This window comes from Palaemon carinicauda, chromosome 41 (assembly GCF_036898095.1).
Source record: "Palaemon carinicauda isolate YSFRI2023 chromosome 41, ASM3689809v2, whole genome shotgun sequence".
NCBI classification, from domain to species: domain Eukaryota; kingdom Metazoa; phylum Arthropoda; class Malacostraca; order Decapoda; family Palaemonidae; genus Palaemon; species Palaemon carinicauda.
Window position 1 is genome coordinate 8,571,571 of NC_090765.1, and position 23,603 is coordinate 8,595,173.

At 41.8% G+C, this 23,603-nt stretch overlaps 1 protein-coding gene across 2 annotated transcripts in view; it reads left to right on the forward strand.

Moving 5' to 3' along the window:
* LOC137632603 (uncharacterized) overlaps window positions 1–7,355 on the forward strand; it is a 133,896-nt gene extending 126,541 nt beyond the window's left edge. For both annotated transcript variants that reach the window (XM_068364647.1, XM_068364646.1), the window contains exon 3: window positions 3,762–7,355. In XM_068364647.1, the coding sequence (XP_068220748.1) occupies window positions 3,762–6,693 (2,932 nt within the window). In that variant the 3' untranslated portion in view covers window positions 6,694–7,355. The remainder of the gene's footprint in view (window positions 1–3,761) is intronic.
* The last annotated feature ends 16,248 nt before the right edge of the window (window positions 7,356–23,603 follow it).

Genomic DNA, 23,603 nt, shown 5'->3' on the forward strand with positions numbered 1-23,603 from the left:
CTGTGTTTTATAAATTTAATTGTATATTTTCTTCATCACTGACACTTTTCTTCCTTTTTGAATCACTTTGAGCTTCCTATTGGTCTACTAGTACTGAAGGCCTCTCTTTAAAAGAAAACTATCCAAGGAAGCCTGTTTCTGCCTGCTTCTTAAAATGTTCCTGAAATGACAAAGGCAAACGTCATTTAATTATTCAAGCGACGACCTGTGACCATCTTTTTTTTTATGCGTTTTTGACAAAAGCTGCTATTTCATGGTAGCAAGTTAGAGCCTCCTTAATTTCTGCTGTGGTCATAGGGTTATTCCCCTCCTCGCTGCTAGAGAACTGTTCCTGAACTTTATTCAGTTGCATGGCCTCCAACTCTTTTAGGTCGTTTGCCGTAAGTTCCTCTAGGTGCTCCTCAATAAGCTCATTGCTGTCGGCCTCATCAACTTCCAGACCCATGGATGTTCCGAGTGTAACGATCTCGGCAACCTCATTTTAAGCAATAGGTTCAGGATCGTCAATTTTTTCGAAATAGTCTTCTCTTCAGCTTGGCCTACATGGAAGCCCTAGAAATCAAGTGCGGAGATGGCATCAGACCACAGCTTCTACACAGAGTTCAAGGTGTGCCTCGAAACCTCCCGCCAAGCTGTATCAATGATTATGAGACATATCATAGCATTGAAATGCTCCTTCCATAATTCACCAAGTGTGAGGTTTGTGCTCCTAGTGATTTCGAAACATATCTTGAAGTGATATTTCGTGTAGAGTTTCTTAAAGTTGGAAATCACTTGCTGGTCCATGTTTTGGAGGAGAGGGGTAATGTTAGGCAGAAGATAGAGAACCATGATGAAGGACTACTCTGCTAGGATATCTTCCTCGAGGCATTTTCTTCCAGAAAAGCCTTGTTTCGTAGCAGTTGAAGACTTGCTGGGGACTGTAGCCCTCCTGGACAGTCAACTCATTGAATGTCTTAACAAAGGCTTCGGCCGCTTTCGTATCCGAGCTTGCAGCCTCCCCATAACGCACAACCGAATAAACGCTAGACTGTCTGAAATTTTTTCAAACCACCCCCGAGTAGCTTTATACTCTGGGGGTGCCTGCTTTAATGTCCCTTCTCCTACACCGTCTTCAGCCTGAGCATGCACGACATCACCCAAAATGGCGTTGGCCTTCTGGCTGATTATCGTCTCGGTGGTATGTCTCCAGCAATTTCTTTGTCCTTAATTCAAACAAGCAGCAGTCTCTCCACCCCATAATGGACGTGGCTCCTCATGCTGGAGAAAACAGTCATGCCCTTAGGTGTTGCTGCTTTGGTGGCTTCCTTCTGTTTAAGGATAGTGCCTATTGTTGACGAATTTTGGCCATATTCCTTCATGATCACATTTAACTGCATGCCAGGCCTGTATTTCTTGATTATTTCCATCTGTCTCCATAGAAAGCATCCTCTTTTTCTTACCCTGCACATCAGCCACTTTCTTGGGACCCATGGCTAATAAACTAATGTAAATATGTACAAAATATACAAAAGTCACGAAAGCCAAATCACAAACACAAAGTTAATGTGTACAATACCACTGCCGAAATTAAATTGAAGAGGAACGCCAGTGCGTAGATGCTTGATGGGATACAGTACAGTAGATACTGACCAATAGGAGAGCAGGATCATATGGCGGTAACTAACATCTGAGTCTAGAGATGACCAATGGGAGTGGGGGAGGATGATGGTTAGTTTACGGGCTGGTGGCACGCGAATTTTATAATCAGTCCCTAAGACGGTCGGGCTCTCGTACCGTACCTCCTTTCGTAGCGTGAAACATTTTTTGCAATGTGAGTCGGAAAATTCTTTGCGTTTCGTTTTGCTGCGCGAAAATTTTGTAAGCAGAATCTTTCCTATCAAGATGTATGACTATTCTCAACTCATTTGTCATTTATCTCGACTCCTCTCATGACGAAGACGGTGATTCGCTGTAAAGCCAGTGTTTTTTTTTTACCAAGAATTTATGAATTTTTTTGAAAAATTGATGATTAAATAAGCAAGTTTTTGTTTTCCTTCAAAAGATAAGTGTATTAAAATATGCTACATATAATGCTAATATCTATACAGCAGTATTTACTTTATCCATTTATACATAGAATGATAGAAAATATATGCAAATAATACATATATAGGAAGAAATGAATAGAATATGGAACGAAAATAAGTAACCCGGTGTAGGCTACTTATAAAAACCTAACCTTTAACTGCTAACCCCAAGGTCTTAAAAGCAAAACTAATCCCCCCGCCCCATGTGTGAGCCATTTTAATTTCAGGTGTGTTTGTTTTAAGAGTTGTAGAGTTGTAAAGGAAAGTGATCAAAAGAAGAGGAATCCTCCACTAAGTATTTTGAGAAAGGCTGTCGCTCAACAGTCAGCTTTGATTGGAATAGGTATAGTAGCTGCGAGAAGCAGCATCCCCTCCCGCTATTGGATAGTACTGTAGGTGCCAGACCCTCGATAATTTCTTCAACGGCTATTACTATCTTGTACCTGAGAATACCCCCTTTTAAATAACTTAGGTTTGTATAGCTAGGAAAAGTACAAGTTAATTTTAATTTAATTTTATTTTTATAATAGCTGACTTTAACAGAAAATTGATAGGTGCAAAGGTTTTATGGTAGTGCATTTGAGCATTATTTTAGAACTAGTATATGTGACCCATGAAAATTAGATAGATGTGGACGCTCACATTCAAACCTTCCCACCCCCATACACAGAGTTAAACCTTCCCCCTTTCCTAATTAAAATCCCTTTCACCAGTGTATAACTACTCTCTCTCCCCCTACCCTAGGAATGAAGAGAGACAGAGTATTTATATGTCATGAAATGCATTTAGGCGTGACCAGAAAGAAATTATATATATCCTGTTCGTAATACTAGGCAGGCAGTTAATTCTAATAGCCAGGCCTTCTCCATCACGAGACTCAATACTACGCAGTACTCTAGAAGTTTTATTCCAGCTGTTACCAAGTTGTGGAATGATCTTCCTAATCGGGTGGTTGAATCAGTAGAACTTCAAAAGTTCAAAGTTGGAGCAAATGCTTTTTTGTTGACCAGGCGGACATGAGTCTTTTTATAGTTTATTCATGACATATTTGTTTTTGATGCTGTTAATAGTTTATATATGACATGTCTGTTTTGACGTTGTTACTGTTTTTAGAATGATTTATTGTTAATTTGTTCTCTTCATTTATTTATTTCCTTATTTCCTTTCCTCACTGGGCTATTTTTCCCTGTTGGAGCCCCTGGGCTTATAGCATCTTGCTTTTCCAACTAGGGTTGTAGCTTGGATAGTAATAATAATAATAATAATATATATATATATATATATATATATATATATATATATATACATATATATATATATATATATATATATATATATATACATATATATATATATATATATATATATATATATATATATATATATATATATATATATATACACATACATACATACATACATACATACATGCATACATACACACACACACACACATATATATATATATATATATATATATATATATATATATATATATATATATACATATATATATATATATATATATATATATATATATATATATATATATATATATATATATATATATATATATATATATATATATATATACTGTATATCTTTAGCCAGACACATGCTCTATATTGTATATGGATATTATTGTATATATTAATGTAAGTAAGAAAGTAAAGTTAGTTTTCTTTATTGCAGAAAGGAATGTTGTGAAGTACCTATATATAGCACGGCTAAAGTTTCTCCTGGTGACTACTATGATCATGAAACAAGAGACTTTTCACAAGCTCTGGACTTGGAGCACATAAAAATTGAAAAGGTGGTTCTCTTCAAATTGGAAACTTGCAAAAAGGGTTTCATTGAACATTTAAAAACCAATGAGGTATTGAGCCAATCAATGTGGGTAATTGACTATGATAAAGAAACCCCTGTTGATGCTATTCTGATAAAAGGAAAAAAATGCTTTGAGGAAAGATATTTGGAAGTTCCAGAGGAGAATGAGAGGTGCAGGGTATTGTCTGTTTTTTATAGTTACCCTGCAAACCTACTTTTGTGTTTTAATGAAGAAATTCCAGGTGATGTTTTCAAAACATTTGAGGGTCATCTTCATAGCATGTGTAGTCAACCTCCTCCTTATAGTGTTGTGTTCTCAAAATCATTAACAGATAAATTTGTGTGTGGATATATTTATCCAATTTATTCTGAACCAGGGAAAAGGTTTGATAAGTTCATTTATGGTGTAAATGAATTTTTTTCCGTGTTGCGAGAAGCAACAGTAAGCACTCTTCCTACATCTGCCTTAGTGGATAAACCAAAGAACAGATATTCTGGTAGGGTCAGGGATTCAGTTTCAGATGGTTTCAAAACTAACATTAAATCTGAGTCAAATGGCAACCAGCACATAGACAACGACTGTATAGTATCTCAGAGTGAGAGCAGTGATTTATTTAGAGATCATGCCCATGTTGATATCAGTCATCCAAACAAAGTTTTTAGACAAGAGGTTGATTTTTACCAAAGTAATGTCGTGGAACAAAATAAAGGTCAGGTCGTTCGTGAAGAAACATTTGATCCTTGTAATAGTGGGAGTACATTGACCATGTCAGAGGACTGTAACAAAAAATTACATGAAGACAATGTCAATAAATCCAAGAGGGGCAGTGCTTCATACAGTGAATTCCCTGAAGATAGTAATGATAAACCAGCTTTCTATACAAAAGAAGAAACTCAACCAGCTAATAAATTCCTAGGAGGTGATATTAAGAAATCAGAATATCATACAAAATCACAGGATACCAATCTGAATCATTCCAGTGAATCTAGGGTGACAATGAAAGAGAGTAGTTTGAAGAATAGTGGTTTGAAACAAAATTGTAATTCTACAATATATAAGACTGCTGAACCATCTAATAAACTTCCAAGAAGTGATATTAAGAAATCAGAAGATGATAATAGGAAATCACAAGTTACCAAGGAAAAAGATACTAGTGAGTCTAAGGGGACAATAAAAGAAAATAGTTCGAAGAAAAGTACCCGGAGTCAGAACTGTAACTCTACGATATCTGCGAATGCTAAAAAGGAAATGGGGCATAACGAGGAAACAAAAAAAAGCAAAAAATCTGAGAAGAAAGTAGACCCAAATATAGACTCGCGGGTGGAGACGAACAATGTGCGACCAAAAAAACTCATCCAGGGATTGCGTAATGAAGATCAAGATGAAAAATCATATTTGAAAATAGGAAATCAGGATAATTATAAAGTCAAGACTTGTAAGGAAAAACCTCAAATGAAAAGCACTTTCCTTGAAGCTGATAAAACAGCAGATGATATGCTTGGATTCCAGCGAAAATACTATGGTGTTGTCAATGATACATCTCTTGAGAAAGTGATCCTACTTCTAGGGGCTCCAGGAAGTGGTAAGACTACACTGGTGAATTTAGCTGCTAATTATTTCAAAGAAAAGAAATCTGCTGATGAGGAACTGTATCATGTAGTGACTTCTTCACCAACATCAGAGATCACAGCTTATACATTCTGTTCTGCTCCTGATGAGATTAATATTACAATTATAGATACCCCTGGCCTTAATGATTCGTCTGGAGCTGAAGTGCGAGACCATATACAATCTCTTAAAACTTTTCTTGCAAATGCATCAGCCAGTGAATTTCAAATTCATGCAATAGGTTTTGTTGCACAGGCATACTTAGTTCGCTTAACATCCTCTGAGCGCTTAGTAATGGATTATGTGTCAACAATATTTGGCCAAGGTGTTAAAGATCACTTGATAACTTTAGTTACCTTTGCAGATAATCAAGATAATCCTCCAGTTGTTGAGGCCATGAAGAATTATGGAGTGAGCATCAAACTTTCTTTGAAATTTAATAATTCTGCGTTACATAATAATAAAGCAGAGGAAGTAGATGATATAGATAGAGTTTATTGGAGGATTTGTTGGAGAAATTGGAAGAAATGCATGAAAACATTAAGAGATTTGTCACCTCTTTCAGTCAGTACTATGAAGGCAGTTCACAGTGAGGTATTTGCTTCTACAATACTAAAATCTACTGAAAGAGATTTAACGGGTAATTTGAAAACCTTTTTTGGTTATTCTAAGGAGAACAGAATTAGTTCCAAAGAAGCCCGCAAAGTTTGTGTAGAAATCTGGAATTTGGCTGCTGTATTGCAACATTTCAGAAGTTTGAACGACGGTTTACACAACAGCCGTGAAGATATACTTATTGAATTTGCTGCAGAGATTTGTAAAGCAAAGCAAATATTTGATAAAGAGAACATATGTTTTCTTTCATTAAATCCTGACACACCCTTAATTATCAGTGGATTACAGGTTATTCGGACCATGGAATCCCTATATAAGCAATCAAAGAGTTTGCATACTAAGACAAATACTTTGTCAAAGAATGTAACAGAGTGGACACACTGTCACAATTGTAATGATGTCCACAAAATGGAAAGACTGTCACGTGGAATATTGAAAAAACTGACAGGATCTGATAAAGATGAAGTTGCCCTTAGATGCATAGAATGCAGATGCCCTGGAGAAGTACATGGTGTCAGTGAAACTAGATCTCCTTTTCATCCTGATATAGTAATAGAAAAAAACATATACTGATCTTCAAAATGTAATTCATCAGCATTCTATTCCAAACTTCCCCATTCCAGAAGACTGGTATTTGAAGTTCCTAAATCAACTTTTACCATTTGAATACACAGATTTTATGAAGGATATCTATACTTTTGTAACGAAATAGTATTTTAGAATGTATCTGGGTATTGTGAAGGGAATAATTACCCTTGAATAAATTAGGCTACCCTCAATCTAATCGAATGACATTTGATTCTGTTCCATGTTTGTATTTGTGAAATATAATCTGCAGTTAATAAGAAATATGATGTTATATGTACAGGTTTACCTATAGACATGAAGGATTTTTCAGTAATGTGTGTAGCAATTTGTAGTGTACTATGCCATTATGAGTATATAGTGATATGAAATTAAAGGGCCATTACCTCTGTGCTCGTAAAAACTCTTTAACATCCAAGAATTTGAGTCTGAATTTTCCTCTGGGTAATTGTTGAACCTTAGGTTAATGATTTGGTGCTCCATTAAAATATATCACTGGTAATAGTATACTACTTTGATTTCGATGAATATTGCTCAAAACTTGTAACCATTATTAGTAATAATGATTTTTCTTAGTAATAATAATTTGTAAAGTGGTAATTTTTTGGTATTACTTCAGCAGTATCATTTGCAATAAAATTATGAGAGAATACTGTATTTTATATTTCAAAACTTGATTAACCCACATGAGTTTATCAAAGCAAAATTCAAGGCCAAAAACCCCCACTTTTTATGACTAATCAAAGTGTGATGGAAATGAGTAGGGAAAACTAAGTGTAACTATAAGTAAAATGATGAGACGATTGGGAATTTTAGAATTAGGAAAGTGGATCAGAAGAGATAGCCAAGGGAAGGAAAACCCTTGTCTTTAAAGTCGAGTGGTTGTTTAACAAAAGGGTATCTCAAATAGTGGCAGCTTGCAGCAAAAAATTAAAAGTGGTAGCCAGTGTACATTATAGATATAGTTCAAAATAAAACAAACATGAAAGGAAATTTTAAATCCTAAAAATATATTTTATCTTAATATCCTAAATTGTTAGCGTTTAAGCTTAATTTCTTAATTGTTAAAATAATATAGATTCTTGTTTTACTTGATATTGGAAGACTAATACAGTTAAAGGTTAAAGGCCACTCATGAATGGCAGATCAAGGGACAGTGACATGGGCCTATCAAGCAGGACAATTTCCTAGAGACTAACCATATATACATATGATCAGCTGCCAAGCTAGGACCAAGGAGGGTCAGGCAATGGTTGCTAATGACTCAGCAGATAGACCTATAGGCTCCCCTAAAAACAGCCATCCTTAGGTCTCACGGATGGTGAGGTTGCAGCGACCAAAGGAACTAATGAATTTAACTGGGACTCGAACCCCAGTCTGCCATTCACCATTCAAGGACGTATCACATCAACTACCACAACCCTGTAGTGGTCTTGAAGTGTGGATGGCTGTAGAGTACATTTTTCCCACTGGAAGCACTGCAATGCATTATGCTGTGAGGATTTGTAGTACTCTGTAGAAAAGAATTTAATCTTTTCAGAGTTGAAAACTGATGTCTGATTCTGATGTAGTAATGGGAACTGCCAAGAGGTTTTTATCGATTTGGTCATTTCAAGAAGAACATCATTTCAATTATTTTATAAAATTAAATTTAGTGGCCCAATTATTTTGAAATATTTTGCATATTTGATTACATTGAAATACTTTGAAAAGTTGTTTCAATTTTTCCCCAGGGGGTTCAATCGTGGCTTATGCTTCAGTGGTCAGCACCATCTCTTATGTAGGTAGTTCATTTTTAAAACTAGTGAATCTTTTTGCTTTTTTAGTGGTACAATATCAGCTATTGTTTAATAGAAGAATATTTGACCATTATATCAACACAGTTCCTCACTTCCTAAATTTCTGCCACAAACGTCTTGAAGAATTCTCCTAGTGCTTCTGGTTCCTTATTTGAAAATAGCACTTTTAATATATTTTTTTATATTAATCAACTTTAAACATATCTATTTCTCATTTACAATTAATAAACCCAACATGAGACATGATCTAAAGAAAAACTCACCAGGTTCCAGGTTCCTCGTTGCCTTTGATTGTGGTGGTCGATGTGGTAACGTCCCTGACTGGTGATCTCCAGACTGGGGTTTGAGTTCCACTCAAACTCGTTGGTTTCCTTGGTGCCTGCAACCTCACCATCCTTGTGAGCTAAGGAAAGGGTTTTTTTGGGAAGCTTATATGTGTATCTGCTTCATTAGTAGCCATTGCCTGGCCCTCCTTGGTCCTAGCTTGAGTGGATATGTGGCTTGTGTGCTGATCATATATGTGTATGGTCAGTCTCTAGGGCATTGCCCCTTGCCTCTGCCATTCATGAGAGGCCTTTAAAGCCTTTAAACACTGCTAGGTTTGTAGGTGCAAAGCGCTGGACAAAGCAGAAAGTTCATTGTCTTTTGTTATCTCTTACATGGACATCACAACTTGCATAGTTTTATCTCTAACTTATATAGTCTGTCTGATATATCGAGCAACTTCTTTGGTTGGCAATCCTAACTTCTACATGCCACCACTTCTTAATTCTTTACAGCTAGACATATGCTCTGTTGTATCATCTACCTCACTGCACAACACACAAGCCTATCTTTTTTCATTCCTGTAACTAAAATTTTCTTTTAAGTCTATCATATTTAATCTTGAAATTATCATCATTCGTGTATTTTGAAATTCCATTTGCTTCTGCAATGGTTTAATCAGCGTTTTATGTTAGAATGGCACCTTCTTCAAGGTTGAAAATATTCATGAAGTTCATTAAAAACACTTCATATTGCATATCGAGTGACAGTAGTTGATAAGAGTTCCTCAGTGCTTACAAACAAGCCACCACTGTGTTCCAGGCCTCGGTTAGATTTCTCCAGTCATCTCTATCTTGAGGTTTTAAATGAAGACTTCTCCATTCATCATCTCCCATCTCGTGCTTCATGGTCCTCAGCCGTGTAGGCCTGGGTCTTCCAACTCTTCTAGTGCCTTTTGGGGCCCAGCTAAACGTTTGGTGAACTAATCTCTCTTGATAAGTGTGAAGAGTATGCCCAAACCATCTCTATCTACCCCTCATCATGATCCCCTCCACATATGGCACTCGAGTAATCTCATAGTTTCATTTCTAATCCTGGCCTGCCATTTAACTTCCTATACCCTTCTGAGGGCTTTGTTCTTGAATCTACTAAATTTATTGGAGATTGTTTCATTGTCATACCATGACTCGTGTTCATACAGTAACACAGATCTCACTAAACTGATATATACTGTATAGTCTGATTTCTATATGTAATTATAGGCAAATTGAATTCCAAATTTTCCTTAACCTAGCCATTGCCTGATTTGCTTTTTTGGGCTCAAGCCATGACGTCCTGATGGAAGGTTCCTTCAGTAGCTTCCTAGGGTATATTTAACTACAGTGGATATTCCCAGAGAATTAAACTAAAGGTTATCACAGAATTCTAACTTCTGGTGCGAGTACCCTAAAGGTTTCCCTCTAGGATATAGTATATCAACAGGGAACGCATGTATTAACACGCCACATAGCTATCTGCACCCCATATAGAGTTAACACTTCGATATGGAAAGGTGGCTGAGTAACTGAGGAGCCGTTCCAAAGTTACTCTCATCCGTGGCTACTTTTGGTACTCGAGACGTAAACAAACGGGCGCCATTGCTAAATGACGCCACGTCCGTCCTCATCCTTTCGCTTGTAGCTTCTACGCTAAGTCGGATTTTTCCCAAGTGACTTCTTTATCTGCTTTCATCCCGTAATGTCGCAGCCTTCAGCCTCGCCTTCTTCTGGAAAGTTGAGTACCAGGTCCTAGTATTGTTTAAATAAGCTCTGGCCGTAAAGTAACTCCTAATTTTCTTAAAATATCGTGTTTTGTGGCGGAGCTGTGCCGATACTGGACACGACATGACAGTGTCGCTGTTCACGTTGCATGCCTTATTTAGTTAGCCAGAACAGCCTTCTCCGGTCCTTTAACTAATTAATATTATTAGTTATTTAGTCTTCATAGCTAGGAAATCATTATATCGTGTTTTAGCGCTCTTCAGACTACAGTCGCTGTTCGACGCCATACTAGATCACTAGCTTAGCCCCTAGGCTTGACGGCCTAGTGCTCTTTTTCATGCATGATATATATTAGTGTTCCTAAGTTAAGTTATGATGAATTTGGCATTATTAAACATATTAGTTACTGTGATGTAAGTGTTTTCGCCTTCGGGGACCATACAAGGGACTGAGTTAGTTGTGTACCAACCCCCTCCTAACCTAAAGTAGGAACCCTTGTATGCTCCCTGTTCCCCCTGCCTGCGGGTAATTCCCTCTGGGTAGACTTGCTTTCCCTTCTATATAGGGGGATCTCGTCTACACCCAGAGTATTTTTCGCTTCTCTGCCTACCCTAAGGGAATGAACCCCCCTTAGGGTCGTGCCTGAGACCTTAGGAAGGGCTCTGCCCTTCCTCCAGTTGCACTTGGTTAGGTTACCCTTCCTCCCTGCAACTAGCTATGTGTCTTTCAGACTTTCCTAGCCTAGGAGTTAGTCCTCCTACTCTAGGTTAAGCTCTGGGGGTAAACTCTGTCTTATTATAGTTTGGGACAGTACATTAGTACTGTACTTGATCTGGGCTACCTATCCTAGGTTAGGGAGCGTTCTCCCTTGCCTTGGTGGCCGCTCTCATACAGATTCTACCCATTTAGAAAGACACCTACTTCTCCCTCCCCACTCTATCCCTTTGGTGTAGGCCTGCCTACACACCCCTGTCCTTGGTCCTACAACTCCTCCCTTGGGTGGAGTGGTAGGGCTAGCCTTGTTCTCCTGCTGAGCTGGCCTCTCTGGTACACATACCCTTCATAGCGTTCTATAGGGGTGGTTGCCGACGGGGGATTCCCTCTCTTTGAGTGCCCTCTATCCCTCCCTTGGGTTACCTCAGGCTCCCGGCCGTCTACCGGCCCACTTCCGCCGGATGTTAAGAGTATCTACTCCTATCATGAGTGCACTCTCTCCGGGGGGATGCCGGAGGGGTATAGGATATTACCCCTCCCATCCCTCCTTACCTTTTTCTCTCTCTATCTTGGTGCCGGTCCCTTGCCGTCTCTACTGCCGGCGATAACCGCCACTACCTCAGGTGACCTTTATTCATAAGATGCCTTCCCCCCCTAAGACGTCAGCCTACCGAGTGCCAGAGGCTGCCGCCTTCCGTCGACATACCGCCGACGTCCCACCCCTTATATTTACCTAGCAACAGCCGGCCGACTTTCGGAGTCTGCCGCCCACATGCCGGCATTGATTTCCGGCAATCTAGGTATCCACCCTTATATATATATCTCTCTTATGAATTAAACTAAGGCTCACCATGCCGTCAGCCTTCGGCTGCCGGAGCCCGCCGCCTCTGCCGGCAATCCGCCGCTGTGCCGACGGTCACCACTGTGGTATTGTCCATCTCGGTTGCTCAGTGTGTCTGCCTTGATGTTTTCCACCCTGCAAGACTGGCCTCCGGTGTTCCGTCGGTCTGCCGGCGCCCCCTCAAGAGACGCTAAGGGACATGTACCCCTTCCCTGGCTGCCGGCAGTCAATATGATGCAGCCAGATAGCCTGGCCACCTCCATATAGATATTGTTATACCAACTAAAATAGTGGCTATGCTGTTTGATTGCACATTACTACAATTCCAGCATATTCTGTGTATCTCAGTGCAGTCGATTGCCGGAACCTACATTTACTAAGGGGTTTATCCTATTTTCCCCTCTCCCCCAAGGCTCTGAGTGGTCTCAGATCCTGGTACACTCCGCAGACAATTCCTTTTAAAAGCTTAGCTTGGCTCATCCATACGGATTTCCCTCATTTGTAACCCTCGGGTCCAAAGGAATTGTCTACGGATAAGGTTACGGTAACCGGCTGGGCGGGATTCACAAGTATGTGTCTATCTACTTCCTTTCCCGCTCATCAATCTTGAACATTAATATGCTATTATAGATTAAGTTATTCTTAATTTTAGAGTAATGTCAGTCATTCTTATGCCTTCCATGTACTCATGATCTCTTTCTTTTACAGGAGGAGTACATGAAGTGCGAAAGCAACTTCTGTGGAGTGAAGCGCCCGGACTTCTACGGGCACAAGGCGTGCCGGACCCACGCCCCCTGCGCCGCCAAGAAAGGCGACCTTAAATTTTGGGACCCGCAGAACAGTTCAGTCTGCAAGAGTCTTCTTGTCGAGGCGTTCGACGATCCTCCTACCACGGAGGTAAGGGACATCGCAAGAGAGAAGCTACGCAAATGGGTGCGTGGCTTCCAAAAGAACGCCACTGGACCGTATCTTCCCAATGAAGACTTGAGGGCTTTGCTTTTTCCAAAAGCATCCAAGGACTTGGTGGTCCCTCGAGAACAAATTCCCACCGTCCAGATTGTGGTCGAACCCGACGTCGTCATGGCACAGTCCATGCGTGAGTGCCATCTTGATTCCGACAATGTGGAACGTATGTTAGAGGTGTCCGAAGAGACGGAGAAGAACCTCATGGGCGAGGAGCTCGACTCTGAGGAAGATCAGGTGGAATACCGTGACTCGGAGAATGAGGTCGCTCCTGCTCCCCCAGCAACTCCAGCACCGTCTGAGGAACCTGTTCCTTCGACTTCTGCTACCCCGGACCCTCTTCCATCGGCCACTCAAGAGGTGTTCAGAATGCTTGAAGCCCTAATGGACAAGAAGCTGCGCGAGACTCAGGAACAATTCCGGACGACTCTCGTCGGCTTCAAACAACCGAAGAAGATTTCGGTTAAGGACCTCCCCACCTGCTCGGAAGCTAACCCTTGGAGATACGCCGAGCATATGCCAATCACTACTGGCATGATCTATATTAGTGAAAGGGTTGGCTCTATTTTGTTGGAAGAAGTGGAGTTCTTCCCGAATTTCGAGGCTTATCCGGACTATTACGTCCGGCTTAGGTCCGAACCAGCCTCAAAAGAAGAGACCGAACCGAAGGAAGTGATTGTGTTCGATCTCGCGAAGGCCCAAGCTATGCTAACTCAGGCAGTGAAGAGCCAGGGTTTCACAAACTCCAAGATGCCAGCGCTGAGTAAGAAGCATCCAACCTTCGTTGCTCCAGCTACTGCGATCTTCCCCTTCATTGAAAAGGCCTTCCAAGCAGTCATGAAGGCTGTGGAGGAAGGGAAGCCTTGCCCTGCACTGGAGGAGTGTAGACCCTTCTCCCTTACTCTTCCCCCCGATGATAGGCACTGGAAAGACATCCAGTCGACCTTCACGGTAGGAAAACTAGAACCTGATGTGGCCGGTCGTCAATTCAATGAGGACCTCCCACGGCTGAACGATCACCTCCTTCGTAGGGAACAGGATACGAAGGAGAGACTCGCCGCTTCGCTGTCCCATCAGGTACAGCTAGAACTCATGGCCGGGGACACCAGAGTCCCGGACTTTTACATGGTCCTTGCTAAGTTGCACCTGGCGACCGTGACTAAGGACCTATACAGTTTCGCTAGGGCTCGTAGAGCTTGTTGGGAATTCGTATTCACCAGTGCAACGGTGAAACACGTACCCAGGAGACTGATTTCCTCCAATATCTGGGGCAAACATCTCTTCCCGTCTACCTTGGTGAAAGAGATAGTGGACAAAGCTGCTACGGAGAACAGGAACCTTCTCCGTAAGTGGGGCATGTCCCGAAAGAGGAAGTCCTCTCAGGACGATGGCTCTCAGCCTAAGAGGAAATCCTCGAAACCCAGACCCCAGCAACGTCAGCCGAGACGACAGTTTCCGGGCCCCGCTACTCCCCAAGTGGCTACGCAGCCACAACAGACCTTTCAATTGGTCCCCCAGCCGGTGGTGTCGCAGTCACCGGTCTTCACCCCTGCCTATGAGCAACACTCGACTACCTTTCGTTCCAAAGGTAGGGGCTCAGGCAGAGGCTCTGGCAGGGATTCTTTTCGCTGTCCCTCCAGAGGCAGAGGAGGAAGGGGAGCTAGCGGCCGAGGTGGCAAACCCTCGGGACACCAGAAACAATGAAGTGCTTCCGGTGGGAGGAAGACTCCGCCAATTCCAGGATCGTTGGACCTTCGATCCCTGGGCACACAGCATCGTCAAGAAAGGACTGGGCTGGAGCTGGGTTCAACCACCCCCATCCTTCCAGCAATTCTTCCAACAGTCAACCCCCCTCCTGGAAGAATATGTCCTGGAACTCTTGAACAAGAAGGTGATCAGGAGGGTAAAGTCAATCAGGTTCCAAGGGAGGCTCTTTTGTGTTCCCAAGAAAGACTCAGACAAACTCAGAGTCATTCTAGACTTGTCCCTCCTCAACAAGTTCATTGCGAACAACAAATTCAAGATGCTGACTCTGCAACAAATAAGGACCCTTCTGCCTCACAGGGCCTACACGGTCTCCGTAGACCTGGTGGATGCCTACTGGCACATTCCAATGAATCACTACGCTTCCTCCTACCTAGAATTTCGACTCCAAAGGAAAAGTTACGCCTTCAGGGCCATGCCCTTCGGGCTCAACGTGGCTCCACGGATCTTCACCAAGCTGGTAGACGCAATCGTCCAACAGCTACGTCTTCAGGGCGTCCAAGTGATGGCCTACCTAGACGACTGGCTAGTCTGGTCGACATCGCCCGAAGATTGTCTGAGAGCCTGCAACAAAGTCACCCAGTTCCTAGAGCATCTGGGCTTCAAGATAAACGCAGAAAAATCTCGCCTCTCTCCAGCTCAGAAGTTCCAATGGTTGGGAATCCATTGGGACCTTCAGTCACACCGCCTTTCCATTCCACAGAAGAAAAGGAAGGAAATAGCAGGGTCTGTCAGAAGGCTTCTAAAATCCAAATGGATCTCAAGACGACAACAGGAACAAGTTCTCGGCTCTCTACAGTTTGCCTCTGTGACAAACCCAGTGCTTTGCGCACAGCTAAAGGATGCCGCGGGAGTCTGGAGACATTTCTCATCCATCGCTCGAAGAGACCTCAAGAGACGGCTTCCGAACAGACTTCGCTTACTTTTAAAGCCGTGGTCAGAAGCAAAGGCCCTGAAAAGGTCCATCCCTCTTCAACACCCGCCTCCATCGATCAACATTCTCACGGACGCTTCACTGGAGGGTTGGGGAGGTCACTCCCACCAACAGCAGGTTCAAGGAACATGGTCTCCCCTATTCAAGACGTTCCACATCAACATCTTGGAGGCCATGGCGGTTCTTCTCACCCTGAAGAAACTCTCTCCGCCTCCCTCGATCCACATCCGTCTGACTCTGGACAACTCGGTGGTAGTCAGATGTCTCAATCGTCAGGGCTCGAGATCGCCCCAAATAAATCAGGTGCTTCTCCCGATCTTTCGTTTGGCAGAGAGGAAGAAATGGCACCTGTCTGCAGGTCACCTACAAGGATTCCGCAACGTGACGGCGGACGCTCTATCGAGGACAAGCCCAATAGAGTCGGAATGGTCTCTAGACGCAAGATCATTCTCCTTCATCTCTCACCAAGTCCCAGAACTTCAGATCGATCTCTTCGCGACGAGCGACAACAATCAACTTCCTCGATATGTGGCCCCGTACGAGGACCCCAAGGCAGAAGCAGTGGATGCCATGTCCCTGGATTGGAACATATGGTCCAGGATATACCTGTTCTCTCCTCCCAACCTTCTGCTGAAAGTCCTATCCAAACTGAGAACCTTCAAAGGGACAGCGGCCCTAGTGGCTCCCAAGTGGCCCCGGAGCAATTGGTATCCCCTGGTCCTGGAGCTGCAGCCCACGCTGATCCCCCTACCGGGCCCAGTTCTCTCTTAACAAGTACAGAAGTCGAATGTCTTCGCTTCATCACTGAAAGTCAGGGACCTTCATCTCATGATTTTCTCTCCTTAGCCGCAAAGAAAAGGTTTGGGATCTCGAAGAAAAGCTTAGACTTCCTCGAGGAGTACAAGACTGAGTCTACCAGACGGCAGTACGAATCTTCCTGGAGAAAGTGGGTCTCCTTCGTCAAGGCAAAAATTCCTACGGAAATCACCATTGATTTTTGCATGTCCTTCTTCATTCACCTTCATAGACAAAGCTTAGCGGCCAACACGATTTCCACTTGTAAATCGGCTTTGACTAGACCACTCCTATACGCTTTCCAGATTGATCTGTCCAGCGATATCTTCAATAAACTGCCAAAGGCATGCACTAGACTACGCCCAGCACCCCCACCAAAACCTATCTCCTGGTCCCTGGACAAGGTGCTCCATTTTGCTTCTAGCCTGGACAACGATTCGTGCCCTCTGAAAGACCTGACTCAAAAAGTTATCTTCCTTTTTGCTCTTGCCTCGGGAGCCCGAGTCAGTGAAATAGTGGCATTATCAAGAGAAGAGGGTCCTATCCTGTTCGCCGAGACAGGAGATCTTACCCTCTTCCCCAATCCAACGTTTTTTGCTAAAAATGAACTACCCACCAAGAGATGGGGCCCTTGGAGAATCTGCCCCCTGAAGGAAGATGTCTCTCTATGCCCAGTGGAGAGTCTCAAGGTCTATCTTCGAAGAACTTCAGACTTCAGTGGAGGACAACTCTTCAAAGGAGAAACATCGGGTAGCGACCTGTCACTGAAACAACTAAGAGCGAAAATCACCTACTTCATTCGCAGAGCGGATCCTGACAGTACACCCGCAAGTCATGATCTTAGAAAAGTCGCTTCTTCTCTGAACTTCTTCCAGAGTATGGATTTCGAAAGCCTCAAGAGCTTTACAGGCTGGAAATCATCGCGCGTTTTCTTCAAGCACTACGCAAAACAAGTGCACGAAGTAAAGCATTTCGTGGTAGCTGCAGGTAGTGTTATGAAACCTGCTGCTTAAATCTGCATAGAATAGTGAGTTACTTGGGACTCTAACTCTACGGGTGCCTGTGTTGACCCTATTGTGATACATAGTGATTTAATGGACACTTAGTGTTTCTAATAGATTGTTCTTTACCAAGGTGAAATGTCATAGACTTTACATGAGTGCCACATGCTCTAGGGCATGGAGTGTTTTCTTTGTATTTTAAAAGACTGGCGTTCCTCTGGAACTTGTGTTTCTAAAAAGCAAACTTTCTTTTCAGAATCAAGATTACCGTCTTTCATTTCTATGTACATTATTCTTTATTATTGTAAATAAATTCTATAATCATTATTGTAATTACTTCCATAATGATCTGCAATCCTAAAAATAAAATGTCTATTTTATTTCCATGTGCGTCTCCTTTCGCTCCTATTCCTTATCAAGAAATATACGATTGTTATAGTTTCATTTACCTCTTTAATGATGATCAAAAAGAATAATATAAATAATTATGTTATATACTCACTTATGCCTTGATAATATTCCTACCGGAATATTAACCTTTGTCCTGTCTCCGAGACCAGCATGATCTCTCCTCCAGGGGAATAGTAATTATGTTATATACTTACTTATGCTTGATAATATTCCTACCCGAATATTAACCTTTGTCTTGTCTCCGAGTCCAGCATGATCTCTCCACCGGGTGAGTAGCTCTTCAATGATCGTTTCGAGATGTTCCTATTGTCCACCAGGACTTCCCTGCCAGGGGGCCAGGAAGCTAGTTCATCATAGAATCTCTGGTAAGGACATGTTCTATAATACTGTTCGAAGCCCTTGGCACTTGGATTAAAGGGGAAAAAAAATCCATGATACATTAATTCTCTGGTACACTTCCATCAGGACGTCATGGCTTGAGCCCAAAAAATGGATTTTGAGCGAAGCGAAAAATCTATTTTTGGGTGAGATAGCCATGACGTCCTGATGGACCCTCCCGTCTATTCTAGTTCAGCCTTTCAGGCCCCTCCCTGACCTACTGTATTGCGGAGATTGGTAGAAGCTGAGCTCAGGATGAGGACGGACGTGACGTCATCTAGCAATGGCGCCCGTTTGTTTACGTCTCGAGTACCAAAAGTAGCCACGGATGAGAGTAACTTTGGAACGGCTCCTCAGTTACTCAGCCACCTTTCCATATCGAAGTGTTAACTCTATATGGGGTGCAGATAGCTATGTGGCGTGTTAATACATGCGTCCCCTGTTGATATACGATATCCTAGAGGGAAACCTATAGGGTACTTGCACCAGAAGTTAGAATTCTGTGATAACCTTTAGTTTAATTCTCTGGGAATATCCACTGTAGTTAAATATACCCTAGGAAGCTACTGAAGGAACCTTCCATCAGGACGTCATGGCTATCTCACCCAAAAATAGATTTTTTGCTTTGTCCAAAATCCGTTTTTTTTTCACTCTTTCAATAAACTCTAATTCCAAAAAGCCTGTATTGCAGATCACAGCTCCTAAATACTTGAATGATTATACCTCATTAATCCTTTCTCCTTTCAAGGATATTTCATCTTCCATTGCATATTCCGTTCTCATCATCTCTGTCTTTCTTCGATTTATGTACAGCCCCATCTCGTGTGATATTTCATGCATTCTGGTAAGCAAGCATGGCAAATCCTGTGGTGTTCTGGTATCAAGGACATCATCATCAACTGCTATTTAGATCTGATGGTTACTAATAAAAGAAAGAACCTGTAGGCTAATATTGCAGTATAGCTTAATTGCTGTCTTTGATATAGATTGAACATCCAAAATACATTCACTCATGAGTGTGATATACATTGTAGAGAGAGTTATGGGGTCCTTTGACTGGCCAGACAGTACTATATTGGGTCCTTCTCTCTGGCTACGGTTCTTTCCCTTTGTCTACACATACACCGAATAGTCTGGCCTATTCTTTACAGATTCTCCTCTGTCCTCATACACCTGACAACACTGAGATTACCAAATAATTCTTCTTCACTCAACGGGTTAACTATTGCATTGTAATTGTTCAGTGGCTATCCTCTTGGGGGTACACTCGGGCACTATATTCTATCTAATTTCTCTTCCTCTTGTTCTGTTAAAGTTTTCATAGTTTATATAGGAAATATTTATTTTAATGTCACTGTTCTTAAAATATTTGATTTATCCTTGTTTCCTTTCCTCACTGAGCTATTTCCCTGTTGGGGCCCCTGGGCTTATAGCATCCTGCTTTTCCAACTAGGGTTGTAGCTTAGCATTTAATAATAATAATACTAATATAAGTGATTGATAATTTATGTGTGCATAGAATCTTTAGAATCTCTCAAATTGCCGGATTGCTGATAAAGTCTAAAGAAGTAGTTATTTAAAAGGAACTATAGAAGTGGGGGAATACTTTAACGTGGTGAAAGGGTTTGTGTATCGCCATGATCAGCAAAGCTGTACTAGGGTGGTTTGCTCTGAGCGATCAGACTAAAGTATCCCACCATCACCAATCCGCAATGGCCAGCGTGGTGATAAAAAATGGCCAACTCCCAGACATGACTAAAATATATGAGGTTTTTGTCCTGCAATGGACGACAAGAAAGGGCTGCAATTGATTTTAGTTTTTTTTAGTTTTTTTTAGTTTTTTTTTTTATGTATGCATAAAACGAAGGATAACTGAAAGGTGAAGAAGAAAATGTAGAGCCTAGTTTGTGTCAAAATACAATTTATGGGGGAAATTAAGTAAGAAGAGGTAGCATATAAAACCTGGTATGATAATTCAAAACGTTGTTCACAGCAGTAGGCTATCTATACTATATTACTAGCTAAGCTACAACCCTATTTGGAAAAGCGGGATACCATAAAGCTATTTATTTGTTAGTTCCTCATGATGCTGCACTTTTAGGTCCAGATGTAGCCTACTGGAATGATTATATAGTATTACATTTTTATTTGATTGAAAAATGCTGTATTTTTGCACTAAGAGAACAAATTATAAGTAATGATTGAAATAAACCACTTGATGTTTATGGGGGCATTTCTCTTGAACACTTGAGGGTTTTCCCCCTGTCCAAGTCAGAGTCATGTTTGATATATTTTCCTTTTGATTAAATAATGGATTTTCCTCTACAATAAAATAATGTCCTTATTTATGTAAAATGTATTATAGTTGTCCTTTAGGGTCATATTTGAAACGAGGGATCGCCAACCACTCAAAAAGGTTATTGGCCTATGAAGTATCAACACCGTATATTTATAACTTCGTGGTGGAGCTATCCTTCAGGGCTTCCCTGTAAATTCCAAAGTTGGGTTGGCCTTAGTTTAGGATACTCTGCTACTATATCTATCTCGTTTACCTTCCTAAATAAAATAAATGCAATAAGGATGATAGTCTTACTGAACCTAATACCATTGGACCATTTACCATGACCTTGAAGCAGGTGACAACCTTAAACACTGTGGAATACCATGCACAGTTGCTGGAACGTAGGCTTTATTGGGCTTAAATTTCTGGTGGCAAGGTGTTGACCAAGTCAGTACAGTGTTAGCGTGTCACTTGCCAAGCAAGCACACAAACACCAGCGCTCACATTTACCAATTCACACCACATTCACCCCTACAGAGTAGAAGAATGTACAGTACAGTACACATTCACATCATAATAAAGGATGAATTCTCTCAGATTTCACATCAACTGCAATTCTTCTCACATCGCATTTGCTTTACGCTCACCTCATTGGCATTATAAATTTCACCTCATTAACATTTCAAAACTCATTAATGCTTATTTTATTCCATAACTAAGCTCATTTCACTTCCATTACAAAGTTCACCTCATTCACATTACAATAATCATTGGTAACAATGGGCCTTATAACTACTGATTCATAACGAACACAATGACATGAGGATACTTACCAACCATACTACTCCCACGCATCTCCTAGGACAAAGTCTGAGAGACAGCCAGGAGGACGCCTAGTGCGACTTTTGCATTAAGATGCCTCTGAGGTTGACATTTCTGCAGGTGTTCCTTTCAACTGTGCCTTTTTTGGAGTGAGCAGTTCTGTGGTTTGTTGCAGTTCAGTTACAGCCTCCTTCCCCAGGACTTATTCTGTCTCCACTCGACTTCTTTGTGTTCTCAGGCTGGGGTCTCCAGGTGGGAGGGGGTTCCTTGATTGATGGGAGTCTTACCATTCTCACACATTTTGAAGACTTGACGGCTTCCTTTAGTGTGGCAGGTGTTTCAACAGAATTCTTTAGCTGCAGGAGCCAGGCGACGAGTGGTGTGCAACCCGAACCCATTGTGGGTTGATATGCAGGAGTCCAATTTCCTCAATCTCAGGTTCGTACTTGGATTTCCTAATTGTTTTCTTTAGGAAAGCTTGCTCATTTTCTGTCATCCATGATGGAGCCGCCTGCCCGTATGTTGCTTTCCTTGGGTGCAAGAACATACGCTCGTGTGGTGTTTGGTTTGTAGCGATGCATAAAAGGGACCTCATGCTGTGTAGTGGTTGATCCAGGACAGCCTCCCACATTTCTATAGGGAGGGAGAGAGAAGCGAGAGCTAACCTTACGGTGCTTCACAAAGTTCCATTGGCTCTTTCGATCTGGCTGTTGCCATGGGGGTTATATGCAGATGAGTAGCTTGTAGCCACTCCATGGTCATGAAAAAACTTTTGGTACTCTGGAGACACAAAACCAGGTCCCCTAGCTGAAAGAATGTACTCGGGCAGGCCCCAAACTGAAGAGAGAGTAGAAAAACATTTAATAGTGGTACTCGCTTAGGTGTCTTCTGTTGCCAAGGGGAACGGAAATCTGCTGTACTCGTCGATTATGTTGAGAATGTATCCGTTCTTTGTGGTGGACGGCATCGGAGCTTTGAAGTCAATAGCCAGACGCTTGAATGGGCTGGTAGTTTTTATCAATGTTCCTGTTTCTTTGGAGAACTTAGGTTTGATCTTAGCACAGGTTTGACATTTACTTATGACAGTCCGAGCTTTTTCAATGGTAAAGGGTAAGTTTTTCTGTCTTATGATGTGGGTCATCCTTCTGATTCCTGGATGACTCAGGTGCTCGTGAAGCCCCACACACATCCCGAGGCATGAGAGAGAGAGCATCTGCTACTTAGTTCTTCAATCAAGATCTATATATATGTGATGAAGTTGAAACTGCTCGGTTCCAGCCTCCACCGCATTATTTTCTTCACTCTTGATTTTGCCATGGTTCTTGGCGTCAAACATGAAATGTACTGACTGCTGATCAGTTATGAGTCTGAATTTACATCCTAGCAGAAAGTGTCGTCGTTTCTTGATGGCTTCTACGATAGCACATGGTTTGCGTTCCACTGCCGATTGTCGTTTCTCTGATTCTGAGAGCGAACAAGAAAAGGCCACGGCTACCGGTTTTCCTTCTTGTGTCAATGAGGCTGCAACGGCATCAGCAGAGGCGTCTCTTTCAACCACAAAGACTGCTTCATCATCTATAGCAGCTAGTGAAGCTCGAGATATTTTATTCTTCAGTTCTTCGAGTGTTGGTTCTGCGGATTTGGCCATGGGGGAAGTTTTCACTTCGACTAGAGGTTGAATTTGCTGGGAGAAGTTCGTCGGTACCCATTTCGCATAGTGGGATAGAGTCCCAATGTTGTTTTGAGACTAGGTGTACTGCCTCGAGGGTTCATCTCCAGCGATGGTCGAGTTCTCTCAGGGTCAGGTAGGACTTGGTGATCATTCACTACATGGCCCAAAATCAAGATTGATGTTTGGGCATAAACACTTTTCTTGTCATTTATGGTAAGTCCATAATTCAATGCAGTTTCTTGAACGTGTTTCAGATTTTTGTCGTGTTGTTCTTGTGTGTGACCGCAGACCGTGATGTCATCCTTGTAGGCGAACGTACCCTCTAGTTGCTCCTTGGCAATAATTTTGTCGAGAAATTGCTGTTAGCAGGTAGCCCCATTGGTTACTTCAAAAGGCAAGCGCATGAATTCCAACAGCCTTCCATCTGCTTCGAATGCTGTGAATTTCTGATCAGCCATGTTCATTGGTATTTGATGATACTGTATGATGCCTTCAAGTC